The sequence below is a fragment of the Mustela lutreola genome, chromosome 14 (genome assembly GCF_030435805.1).
Source record: "Mustela lutreola isolate mMusLut2 chromosome 14, mMusLut2.pri, whole genome shotgun sequence".
NCBI lineage: Eukaryota > Metazoa > Chordata > Mammalia > Carnivora > Mustelidae > Mustela > Mustela lutreola.
In genome coordinates this window covers 73,915,080-73,926,443 of record NC_081303.1, presented here as the reverse complement: position 1 = coordinate 73,926,443, position 11,364 = coordinate 73,915,080, and the positions used below count along the sequence as shown (strand labels likewise).

The 11,364-nt window shown below is 54.0% G+C and overlaps 1 protein-coding gene across 1 annotated transcript; it reads left to right on the top strand.

The window, feature by feature from the left end:
• Positions 1–24: 24 nt before the first annotated feature.
• TSACC (TSSK6 activating cochaperone) lies at positions 25–6,319 on the top strand. Its single transcript, XM_059145581.1, has 4 exons — positions 25–136; positions 799–855; positions 5,031–5,153; positions 6,089–6,319. The coding sequence occupies exons 2-4, from the start codon at positions 822–824 to the stop codon at positions 6,304–6,306; spliced, it is 375 nt and encodes a 124-aa protein (XP_059001564.1). The 5' UTR covers positions 25–136; positions 799–821; the 3' UTR covers positions 6,307–6,319.
• The last annotated feature ends 5,045 nt before the right edge of the window (positions 6,320–11,364 follow it).

Here is an 11,364-nt window from a genome sequence, read left to right as displayed (position 1 = left end):
TGGCCGCTCCCGGCCGCGTGCGGCGCGCGGGTCTGCGCAGGCGCGGAGGCCGGGGCAGTTGGCCGGCGCGCCACGGCGCATGTGTGTCAACTGCGAGGGTGGGTGCCGGGCCGGAGGCTTTAGAGTAACAGCGCAGGTGAGGTGCCCGGGCCGGCCGGCGTGCGGGGTGCGCCGGGGCCGCGGGGGGCCCTGCCCAGCCTTAGCTGCGGGAGGAGCCGCGGCGCGGGCCGCCTCGGGAGCGGGGTCGCTGGGGCCGGCTGGGTGGCAGAGCCCCTCTCGGGGCGCGCGGCGAGACCCCGCGCGCGGCCCCCGCGCTCGCTCCGCAGGCGCCTCCCGCAGACGCCAGCCCGCTGTCCGGCCCGCAGCGCGCCCCGGGGCTCCGGTCCCGGCTCCCCCGCGCCCTCCTCCTGCGCCCCACTCCCGGCCCCGCACCGAAAACCACGCGAGCAGGGGTGCGGCGTGGGGAGGGGAGCCGGGGCCGCGCAGGGCAGGCAGGGGGCTGCCGCTGCGGGACGGAGCCGTGGGGGAGGCCCCGCTCGCGGGAGGCTCCTCGCGAAGCTCTGGGCGTCGTTCCCGACGGCTCGGTGCTGGACAGCGGGAGCAGCGGCGGAGACCTGCTTGCGAGCTAGCGCAGCCCCGCGAGAGCGCCGGCGACCCCGGCCGCCAGCTTCGGCCGGGACGTGCAGCAGGACCTCCCTTCCCGCGCGCGCCTCCCGAGATGCGCCGGAGAGAGCCGGAACCGTCGCTGGTGGTGGCAGCGCGGGCTGTCGGGCCCGTAACGCTGTGGTTCTTCCCCAGGCACCGCACCTGCTGGTGTCCCGATGGAGCAGCGTGCTGGCCGTCCCAGCGGAGAAGGTGTGTGTCCGAGGCCCTGCACCCACCCCCCACACACACCAAAGCCAGGCCTCCGTAATTGCTCAGAGTTCGGGAAAAGGATTCTAGTTGTATATATAGACTTCCCCCACTGTTCTCTCTGTTAAGTGGAACGTATTTGCAGCTGTTCTACGGTTTCCCTTCAGATGGAAACGTTGCTGGGGCGCCTTGCGGGCTCCGTCGGCAGAGCTTGTGACTCCTGAGCGCCGGGTCATGAGTTTGAGTTCCATTCTGGGCCTAGACCTTCCTTTAAAAATAAATAAATAAACGGGAACATTGCTGTATTCCCAGGGCCTAGAACTGGATCTGTTACAGGATAGTTGCTCGAGGACACGTTGACGGAATACATTGTTCTTCCTTTGTTTCCCTCTTACTGCTTAGAACACGACTTCGTGCGCAGGGATTCCAGGAGACCTAGTGGTGGGAAGAGAAAACAGATACTCCGTTTGGGGGGGGCGGCGCAGTCCCCCGCAGTCCCGCTCAGCCGACTGGGGGGTGCCTGGAGCTGCCGACTGCAGAACCAGCCACTTCCCCATGGGTGGAGTAGATGACTCCTACCGGAGAGGCGGCTGTGTCACAGCTTAGACGGAGCCGTCGGGGCTGGTAAAGAGCATGACCATGGAGCCCCCAGGCTGGGACTTAACCCCAGCACTGCCACGTGGCTAGTTGTGGAATCCTAAGCAAATTTCCTACCTTAAGTTTTTTTCAGATAAAATGTGACCGTAAAATGTCTTCCGGTCATTGTGAGAAATAGGTAATGTCCATAAAGCACCTGTTCCCACTAGGTAATGTCCATAAAGCACCTGTTCCCTTTACTTCCTGTGTTCTGCTTCCCGAAGCTGCTTCCCAGCCTCCTTCCCCTCTGTGTTGCCGGAGGTGTGGTTCCTTCCCGTGCACTGTGTGTCAGTATTCCTCACACCTTCACACCTGCCAGCCTGGTGGAAAATATATCCTCCTACACCTAGGAAGGGACTGAATTGTGGAGAAGTGCATTTGTATGGAAGTTAAAGTTAGATTTTTTCCAATGGTGACAGTAATCACGAGACCCCCCGTTTCAGCTTCTGTCTTCTTACCATCCCGCACGAGCCTTCAAATGTCAGATGAGGCGTGGGGAAAAGGAGATGGGGGGGCCTACAGCCGGGCTTGGAAAATGCGCAAACGCAGCCTAAAAAAACCCCCAAAGACGAATTTCCTTCACCTTCACCAGCAGTAGTAGGGAATAAAACAGATTTGCATTTTCATATGCCTTTTTTTTTTAAGATTTTATTTTATTTGACAGAGAACACAAGTAGGCAGAGAAGCAGGCAGACAGACAGAGGAAGGAAACAGAGAGCCTGATGGGGGGCTCATCCCAGGACCCCGGGATCATGACCTGAGCCGAAGGCAGAGGCTTTAACCCACTGAGCCACCCAGGTGCCCCAACAGATTTGCATTTTCATAGGCCCAGTGAGTCTCCAAGTAGAGAGGACCTCAGCCTGGCACCCAGCTATGAGGACTCTCTGTCCCCTGCTGGGGGGGGGGGGGGGGGCTTTGTTGCACTTGGAGTTAAGGACAAGAACATGACATCTTCTTTCATTCAACCTACCTGTCACACCTCTGCCCCAGGCTTGTTTCCTCTGAAGACAGCCGTCCTGTATCTTCATCCCCAGATCCCGGCTGAGACAGGATCGCTTTGGGGAACACAGTCCCCGGCTGTCCAGATGGGCTCTAGGTTAGGTGCTCTCTCACACTTCCCGGTGGAATGACGCACATGCTCAGTCGCTTAGTGGCTGTCTACACCGCAGCGCTATCCACTGCCTGAGTCGCTTAGTGGCTGTCTATATGGCAGCGCTGTCAGCTCCCTGAGAGTCACTTAGTGGCTGTCTACACGGCAGCGCTGTCAGCTCCCTGAGAGTCGCTTAGTGGCTGTCTACACGGCAGCGCTGTCCGCTCCCTGAGAGTCGCTTAGTGGCTGTCTACACCGCAGCGCTGTCCGCTCCCTGAGAGTCACAACCGTGCAGGTCTGCTTGCTGTGGCATCGTCAGTGGTGGACGCTCGCGGGCATCGAGCTGTCTCCTAGGTGTGCAAGTGAGCCGGTGGAGTCCGTCTTTCTGTCCCCCTTGATCTCGGCCTGGCAGTGACTCGCGGTCTCCCTCGGAGACTCAGCTGCTTTGCCTCTCCATCCGCCGCCTCTGTACGCTTGGCCACTCTCATCTTGAAACTCCCGAGGAAGAGCTTCCCAAGGTCCCGTTTTTGCTCTCCTGTTTTTTCACTCTAGAGAGCTGATTTATTTTTGCACCTTCTTTATCCCCTTTTTGGGGCTGGCCTGGTAGTTTGACCTTTCCCCTGAGCTCAGTGCTACCTCTGGCTGTTTTTCTAGGCATTTCTACTTGGACTGTCTCGTCTCCACTCATTCAGTATGTCCAAAATGTGAGTTACGTTAATCGGATGGGAACCCAACTCAGACTTCCTTGGGTAAACAAGGAAATTCGGAGGCTTGTGCAGTTGGGAGGGAAGCTGAGATGCTCGCAGGACAGGAAGAAGGCCCTGCAGGAGCGGGGGCCTCCGGGCCTGCACTGAGGGACGTGGTGCCGGCAGCCGTTAGTCCGTCCATCTCCCCGGCACTCTGCTCTGGGCTCTCTTGCTTGTGTCTGCTCCTTGCAGCACGCTGGCCAAATTCAGTAGCTTTCCTCTGCCCCAACTTCACATTTTCCCAGCATAGCAGATCAGAAGAAAGCAGACTGCTTGGACAGCCGGATCCGTCTGTGCACTCCCCCCGGCCCCTCGTGCTTACGCTTGGATCAGCCACATGGCCGCGGAGGATGAGATACCGTGGTTGGCCTGTGTTGGGTCCCACGCCCTTTCCTCCTGGGAAGCCGGGCCTGGTGTCCCAACCAGAATGGCCTGGAATCTGAGAAGAGTAGTTTTTCCAGAGGAAGTGTTGCTCACTAAACAAAATTGACACATGTCTATTGTGGGACCCATGACCTTCTCCCTACAAATGCACTTTTCCCTTCTAACTTAATTATTTGTGCCCAAGGTCATGTATTTCCCCGTTCAAGAACTTCCACATCCAGTCTCTTTTAATTCCTGGAAATTAATAAAATAGAGTTTTTATCACATTTTCTGATCCTAAAAGGCTCAGTGGCTTTCCACCGGATTCAGGAGAAAGCCTGAAGTCTCAGGCTCACTGTTGTGAAGGGCCCCCCCTGGCACCCCTGCTCTCCTGAGCCTCTTTCCCCGCCACTTGAAGTATCTTTTCCGGTAGATACCCTCTCCTGGCCGGGGGTCTTCCCCGACTCCCAGAGTTGTCTTGAGCTCTTGTTCCTTTCCGAAAGCATCCATTTCTGCATCCAGTCACATACGTAGGATAACTACGAGATAAAAGGCCTTGTTTTGGGGGCACCTGAGTGGCGCGGTTGGCTGAGGGTCTGACTTGATGCGGGATCAGCTCATGATCTCCAGGTCGTGAGATCGAGCCCTGCACCTGGCTCCGTTCTCCGGGCAGAGTCTGCTTGAGATTTTCTATCTCAAATAAATAAGTCTTAGAGATAATAATAACAATAATAGCAACAAAGTTCTCATTTTCACCCAGATTGTCAGAAGCACATTGTTTAGGTCCTTGGGTGGTTATTTTTTTTTAAGATTTTATTTATTTGTTTATGTATTTATTTGACAGAGATCCCAAGCAGGCAGAGGGGTTGGGGGGGAAGTAGGCTCCCTGTTGAGCAGAGGGCCCGATATGTGCCTCGATCCCTGGACCCCAAGACCGTGACCTGAGCCGAAGGCAGAGGCCTGTCCCACTGAGCCACCCAGGCGCCCTGGTCCTTGAGTGGTTATATCTCACATTTCGTCATCAGTGTGCTATTCATCTCCCAAAGAGATAGTCCCTGGGAAGCCACAAGTTCGAGACCCTGTGTTGCGCGAGTGTCTAGCACAGGAGTAAGCACGTGGCACACGTCCACGAGAACTTGTCAGGTGTTAGCTGAGCCCATCCCTGCTTGGCTTCCCTTACTTCCACTGTGGCTTCTTTTTTGTCTGTCTTACGTCACTTCCTTTGGAGCTATTGAGTGCAGGGCCTTGGTACCTGTGTTCATAGACCAAAGGCAGGGGTCGAGTTAGAAAGGCCATCCCTTGTGAGAAATGACTCTGATTAGTTGCCTCTGATTTTGTTCCAGCCAAAGAGGAAAGTAATGCTGTGCCTCTTTGTCGAGCCAAACCCTCCCCTAGCTTTATTAATCTTCCAGCAAGTTCCCCACCGGCCACTTCCCTGAACATCCAGAAAACAAAGCCGCCCTCAGGTAAGGATTTGGGGAGGGGGGAGGTTTCCCCAAGGGACCCAGCGCTGGATGGGGAGGGCCTGCACGCAGGAAGTGGCCTGAGCTCTCTCCCTGTTGATCTGGTACCAACCCCAGGTCACTGGCAGCTTGCTGATTGTTCAGGTCAACTGATAGCGTTTTCGACCAATTTGTGTTGGTTTCCTTATTCGCATATTTACTGGGCTAGGCGGGACCGAAAGGAAAATTGTATTGCTCGCTAGTAACTTTAGTTAAAAAGCGGCCAGGGGAGGAAACGGTAGGCAGTTGCTCACATTCCCGTGGGGGAATGCGTGGGTACGGACACCTGCAGGGCCTAACCAGCACTAGACCATACGACAGGTCATGACAACAGTGTTTGCTGACCTCAGAGTTTAGCAAAGGAGCCAAGGCCAGTAAATACATAAGACATAGGCACATCACTGCCAGAGTTACCCCGGAGCCGGCTGTAGTCCTTAAGAACAGGAGCAACGTGACGTGAGACAACAGGAGGCACTGCGGGTCCCCGCTGACCCCACGCCGCACCAGGCTGTGGAAGGATCGTCTCACTCGCTCCTCAGTACGTTCTGAATACTTAGACACCAGCACGCTTCTCGGTGCTGCGGATAGAACAGCGAAGGAATCAGAGCCTCCTGCCTTCCCGGAGCTTACGTGCTAGAGAGGGGCTTAGACAACCATTAAACAAGTGATTGCAGACCAGGCTATGTGATCACAAGTACTATGGGGGGAATTTTGGCAAGGGAGAAAGGAACAAATCCCAGTGACAGTTTTCCAGTTAAAGTAGTGTGGCCGGGTAGGTGACAGCCGAGCACCAGTGCGCGCGGGCTGAGTTGTGCGGGGACAGCTGGAGCGCTCCCCACCGCGGTACGGTCTCCGCGTCTCCCTCCTGCCCCCGGTGCACCTCCTCTGCTCTCCCTCAGGAGTTGACCACAAGCCCACAGAATGCCTGGGCCTCCTGGAGTGTATGTACGCCAATCTCCAGCTCCAGACCCAGCTCGCCCAACAGCAGATGGCTATTTTGGAAAATTTACAAGCATCCATGACACAGCTGGCTCCTGGGAGGACAAGCAAGAACTCTACTCTCCCAGCCTTACCCCGCAGCCTGTTGTTCAGTCACCTGCCCCAGTCCACTAAATGACTCGTGGAACAAAGTTACTGTGTGCGTCTTCTGCTTTCTCCCCGGCAAGCCCTCGGTGGAACCCAGTGTGTAGGAATCCTGCACATGGCTGGTTCACAGTCAGTGCGCGCAGGGTGCAAAGCACTGGGAGGGTCACCGGGGATACGTGTCACGGTAGAGACCGTCTTGGGAGGAGGTCCATCTAACAAGGCAGCTAAGCTAATTCCTTGCAAAATGTAGCAGTCCTTGGAGGGGGTCTGGAGGGAGGCTGCAGGGGGCTGCAGGGGAGGGGTCTTTAGGGAGGGCAGCTGCACCCATCTTGGACTCTGTGAAGGGCTGGGCGTGGGGCTTAGGCAGATGAAGTAAGGGGAGGGCTCATGTCAGTGGAGGGGCTTGGACAAGGACCTCGAGGTGGGAGAAGAAGCCACTAGAAATTAGGAGAAGCTTTCCTCCCCAACAGAGGATGTGAGGGAGAATGGAGAGTGCTGAGATCTGACAAGGCAGCTTTCCCGGGGCCATGGGACTAAGCACAGCCACTAGAAGCTCTGATTGTATTGGAGGCACTGACGAGCCGTTGGAAGCCTTCGGAGAGCAGCAGGGCACCTGTAAGGTCATGGGAACACCACGGGCAGGCATTCTGGGGCGGAAGGGCGATGGCGCTCGTGGGACCTGAATCAGTTGATGATATGACCTGATGTGAGACTGCTGTCGGCCGGATGGTGGGGTTAGAAACGGGCGGGTCACCTCCTTAAGACAGAGTGGGGGAATCTGAGCTGTGCTGCAGAGAAGGACTGACAACCAGCTCTGAACTTGAAACACCAAGACACATCACATGGAAATTTCTCTGCAGGGAAGTCAGTGTAGCTTTAATGAGGGGTCAGGTCCAGCCATAAGTTTCCAGTATTTGAGAAGAGGACACTTGAGCTTAGCTCAGCCACGTGAGCCACGCTGCGTCATCACTTTCACAGATGCGTTGGCCAATTACTCTCAAGACTGGGTCCTTTTCCCCAGACACCTTCTCTTCCTGTGAAATACAGGGGAAGAGCTGGGTTGGTTTGCAGAGGTGGGGAGGAGAGAAAGCAGTTGATTAAGAAGAGGGTTTCAGGGGTGCCTGGGTGGCTCAGTGCCTGCGTTTGGCTCAGGTCATGATCTCAGGGTCCTGGGATCGAGTCCCGCATCGGGCTCTCTGGTCTGCAGGGAGCCTGCTTCTCTTCCTCTCTCTCTGCCTGCCTCTCTGCCTACTTGTGATCTCTCACTGTCAAATAAATAAATGAAATCTTTTTTTTTAAAGATTTCATTTATTTATTTGACAGAGAGAGATACAGTGAGAGAGGGAACACAAGCAGGGGGAGTGGAAGAGTGTGAAGCAGGCTCCCCACCGAGCAAGGAGCCCAGTGTGGGGCTCCATCCTCAGACCCCAGACCCCAGGATCATGACCTGAGCTGAAGGCAGACACTTAACAACTGAGCCCCCCACCCCCCAGGGCCCCTGCACTACCAGGTTTACTGAAGCATTTATACAGTAGCTGAGATCCGGAAGCGACCTACGCGCCCATCAAATGACAAGTGGGTAAAAGGGCTCTGGTCCAGGTACCCCGTGCGGCTCAGCGGTCAGAAAGGAGGACACCCCACCATCTGCAACAATGTGAGTGATCTTGGAGCACATGAGGCCAAGTGAGGGACGTCAGAGAAAGACCAGCACTCCGTAATACCACTCACGGAGCCTAGAAGAGCCAAACTAAAAAGAACAGTAAACTGGTGGTTACCAGGGGATAGGGAATTGGGGCCAAAAATGATATTTAAGGGTACAGAATTGTAAAGAGTCTTAAATAAGCCGTAGCGATTTAATGCACAGTATAATGACTATAGCAACAATATTGCAAAGGCAATCATATTGCAGCATATAAATGTATCAAAGTAACATTGTACACCTTAAATTTAGGCAGTGATATTTGCCTAATATGTTCAATAAAGTGTTTTTTATTTTGTAATTTATTTTTTTAAGGTTTTTTTTTTTTTTTTTTTTTTTTTAATTGAGGTGCTTGGGTATCTCAGTTGGTTAAGCATCTGGTTTCAGCTCAGTTCATGATCCTAGGGTCCTGGGATCAAACCCCACATGGGGTTTCTTGCTCAGTGAGGCGTCTGCTTCTCCCTCTCCCTCTGCCCTTACCTCTGCTTATGCTAGCTTTCTCTCTCTCAAATAAATAAATAAAATCTTAAAAAATTTTTTTTGCTGGGGTACCCGGGTGGCTCAGTCATTAAACGTCTGTCTTTGGCTCAGGCTATGGTCTCAGGGTCCTGGGATCAAGCCCCACATTGGGCTCCTTGCTCAGTGGGGAGTCTGCTTCTTCCTCTGTGATCTCTCTCTGTCTCTCTCTCAAACAAATAAATAAAATATTTTTAAAATATTTTATTTATTTATTTGACAGAGAAACAGAGCAGGAACACAAGCAGGGGGAATGGGAGAGGGAGAAGCAGGCTTCCTGCGAAGCAGGGAGCCCAATGCGGTGCTCGATCCCAGGACCCTTGGATCATGACCTGAGCTGAAGGCAGACGCTTAACTGACTGAGCCACCCAAGCACCCAATAAATAAAATCTTATAAAAAAATAAAAAGATTTTGCTCATTTATGTGAGAGACAGGGAGCATGAGCAGGGGGAGGGGCAGAGGGAGAGGGAGATGCCAGCTCCTTGCTGAGGGAGGAGCCTGACATGGGCCTCCATCCTAGGACCCTGAGATCACAACCTGAGCTGAATTCAGATACTTAACTGACTGAGCCATCCAAAGGCCCCTTTGTTTTTATTTTTGAGAGAAAGAGAGCAAGCCAGTTTGGGGAGGGAGAGACAGGGAAAGAATCTCAAGCAGACTCTGCACTGAGCATGGAGCCTGACATGGGGTTTGATCTCACGACTCTGAGATCATGACCTGAGCTGAAATCAACAGCTGGTCATCTAACCAACTAGGCCACCCAGGTGCCCCTCAGTTTAAAAAAAAAAAAAAAGGAAAAGAAAAAAAAGTTTAAGTCATGCTCAATGGAAAGATAGTCCATGTTCATGGATAGGAAGACTTAGTGTTGATGTCAGTTCTTCCCAAGTTGATCTTTTTTTTTCTTTAAAGTAGGCTCCACACTGGGTGTGGAGTCCAATGCAGGGCTTGAACTCACAACCCTGAGATCAAGACCTGAGCCAACATCAAGAGTCACTCACTTAACCTACGGAGCCACCCAGGCACCCCATTCCCAACTAGGTCTATAGGTTAAATGTAATCTCAATCAAAATCCCAGCAAATTATTTAGTTGATATTGACAAACTTATTGTGAGGTATGTATGGGAGGAAAAGACCCAGAATAGCAATATTGAAGAACAACATTGGAGCATCTTGGAGATACCTCCTGACTCCAAGACTTAATGTAAAGCTGCGCTAGTCAAGACAGTGTGGTTGGTATTGGTGAAAGGCTAGATGAATATAGCGACGGAACCCAATGGAGAGCCCAGACATAGACCCACAGAAACATAGCCAGTTCCCCTTCGACAAAGGAGTAAATAAAGGTAATCCAATGGAGAAAGGATGATCTTTTCTTCTTCTTTTTAAAAAGATTTTATTTACTTATTTGACAGAGAGAGACACAACGAGAGAGGGAACACAAGCAGAGGGAGTGTGAGAGGGAGAAGCAGGCTTCCTGAGGAGCAGGGATCCCAAAGTGGGACTCGATCCCAGGGCCCTGGGATCATGACCTGAGCCGAAGGCAGAGGCTCAATGACTGGGCCACCCAGGTGCCCCGGAGAGTCCTTTCAGTAGTGTTGGAATAGCTGGACATCCACATGCACACGTGAATCTAGACTCCATTCTTTCTCACCCCATGTGCAGTCCTTCAGGAAACCCTGTCAGTTCTAGCTTCCAAGTCTACCCGGAGCCTGACTGCTTCCTCCTCTTCCATGTCACCATGACCACCGGCTCTTGCCTGGATGGTGCTGGCTGCTCAGCTGGCTGCCTGCTTCCACTTACACGCACACTTGTGCTCCCCAGGCAGCCAGAAGCTCCTTTACAGTAGTAAATCAGATCATGTGACTCCCCTGCTCTTAACTCCTTGGTTGCCTCCCATTATCCCTACAGAGAAGTCGTGCTCCTTACCAGGGCCCTGAGTGCTCCGTGTGCGGCCCACGTCTCCCTGCGCCACCCCCTCGCTCCCCACACAGCTGCCCTGCCCTCCATGCTGTTCCCTCTGCCCAGGGGTCCGTAGGAGCCCCTTTCTGGCTCCCTGCCTGCGTCTCCTGAGTCTCCCAAGGCCATCCCCAGCAGCCCAGTCTCACTCCCCCTTCCTTTCTGTCCCTCCGTCCGCCTGCTGGCCTCGTCTGCATGTTATAGAGCTATTTGTGTGTGTTTCCCGCAGCTCCCCCACTAGAAAAGCATCTCCTTGAGGGCAAGGTCAGTGTCTGTTGTTCACTGCTGTATCCCCAGGGGCAAAGCCAGGCCTGCTTGACCTTGTGAAGTGTGGTTCCATAAACAGCTAGGGAGGGAAGGGCTGAGTGGCTATGATTTTGCTTACCAGCATCACGAAGGGCTGAGTGGCTATGATTTTGCTTACCAGCATCACGAGCCCCAGATTTCACATCCTGCCTGGGTCTCAGGGGTCTCGGACTCAGGCAGGCCTGCAGGACAGAGACTCAGAACAGGCAGCCTGCGTCCTATGTGTGCACCAGACAAGGTGAAGTTCTCCAGTGTGACGGCTTAGCCCAGTCCCTCTTCTGCAGCCAGGAGCTTCCTAGAGCCAGGAGCCCTTGTCAGGTGGTAGGGACTCAGCTCGCCACCGTCATCCCAGCTGCTTCTGCCCAGCTGTGGACGACCCCCGCCAGGCCCCGGACAGAAATCTCATCCAGTCATTCCATCCTGGGTCATATGGGAACATCTCTGCTCAGTTGCTCCCTTTCCAGAGAAGAGAGGTGTTCATCAAAACTCACCTTTGGGGAAGACCGGCAGGGAGCATGGGGCTGGCCAGGAGAGGGAGTCCTTGGACTCCCCGCAGAGGGAAACAGTAGGACGTGAGCTGGCTTTCCCAGTGGGTCCGGGATGGACTGTGATTC

Coding starts and splice junctions, on each gene's coding strand:
- TSACC (XM_059145581.1), top strand. CDS start 822: ATGGAGCAGCGTGCTGGCCGTCCCAGCGGAGAAG. Junction 856..5,030: donor TGGCCGTCCCAGCGGAGAAG/GTGTGTGTCCGA, acceptor ATTTTGTTCCAG/CCAAAGAGGAAAGTAATGCT. Junction 5,154..6,088: donor GAAAACAAAGCCGCCCTCAG/GTAAGGATTTGG, acceptor GCTCTCCCTCAG/GAGTTGACCACAAGCCCACA.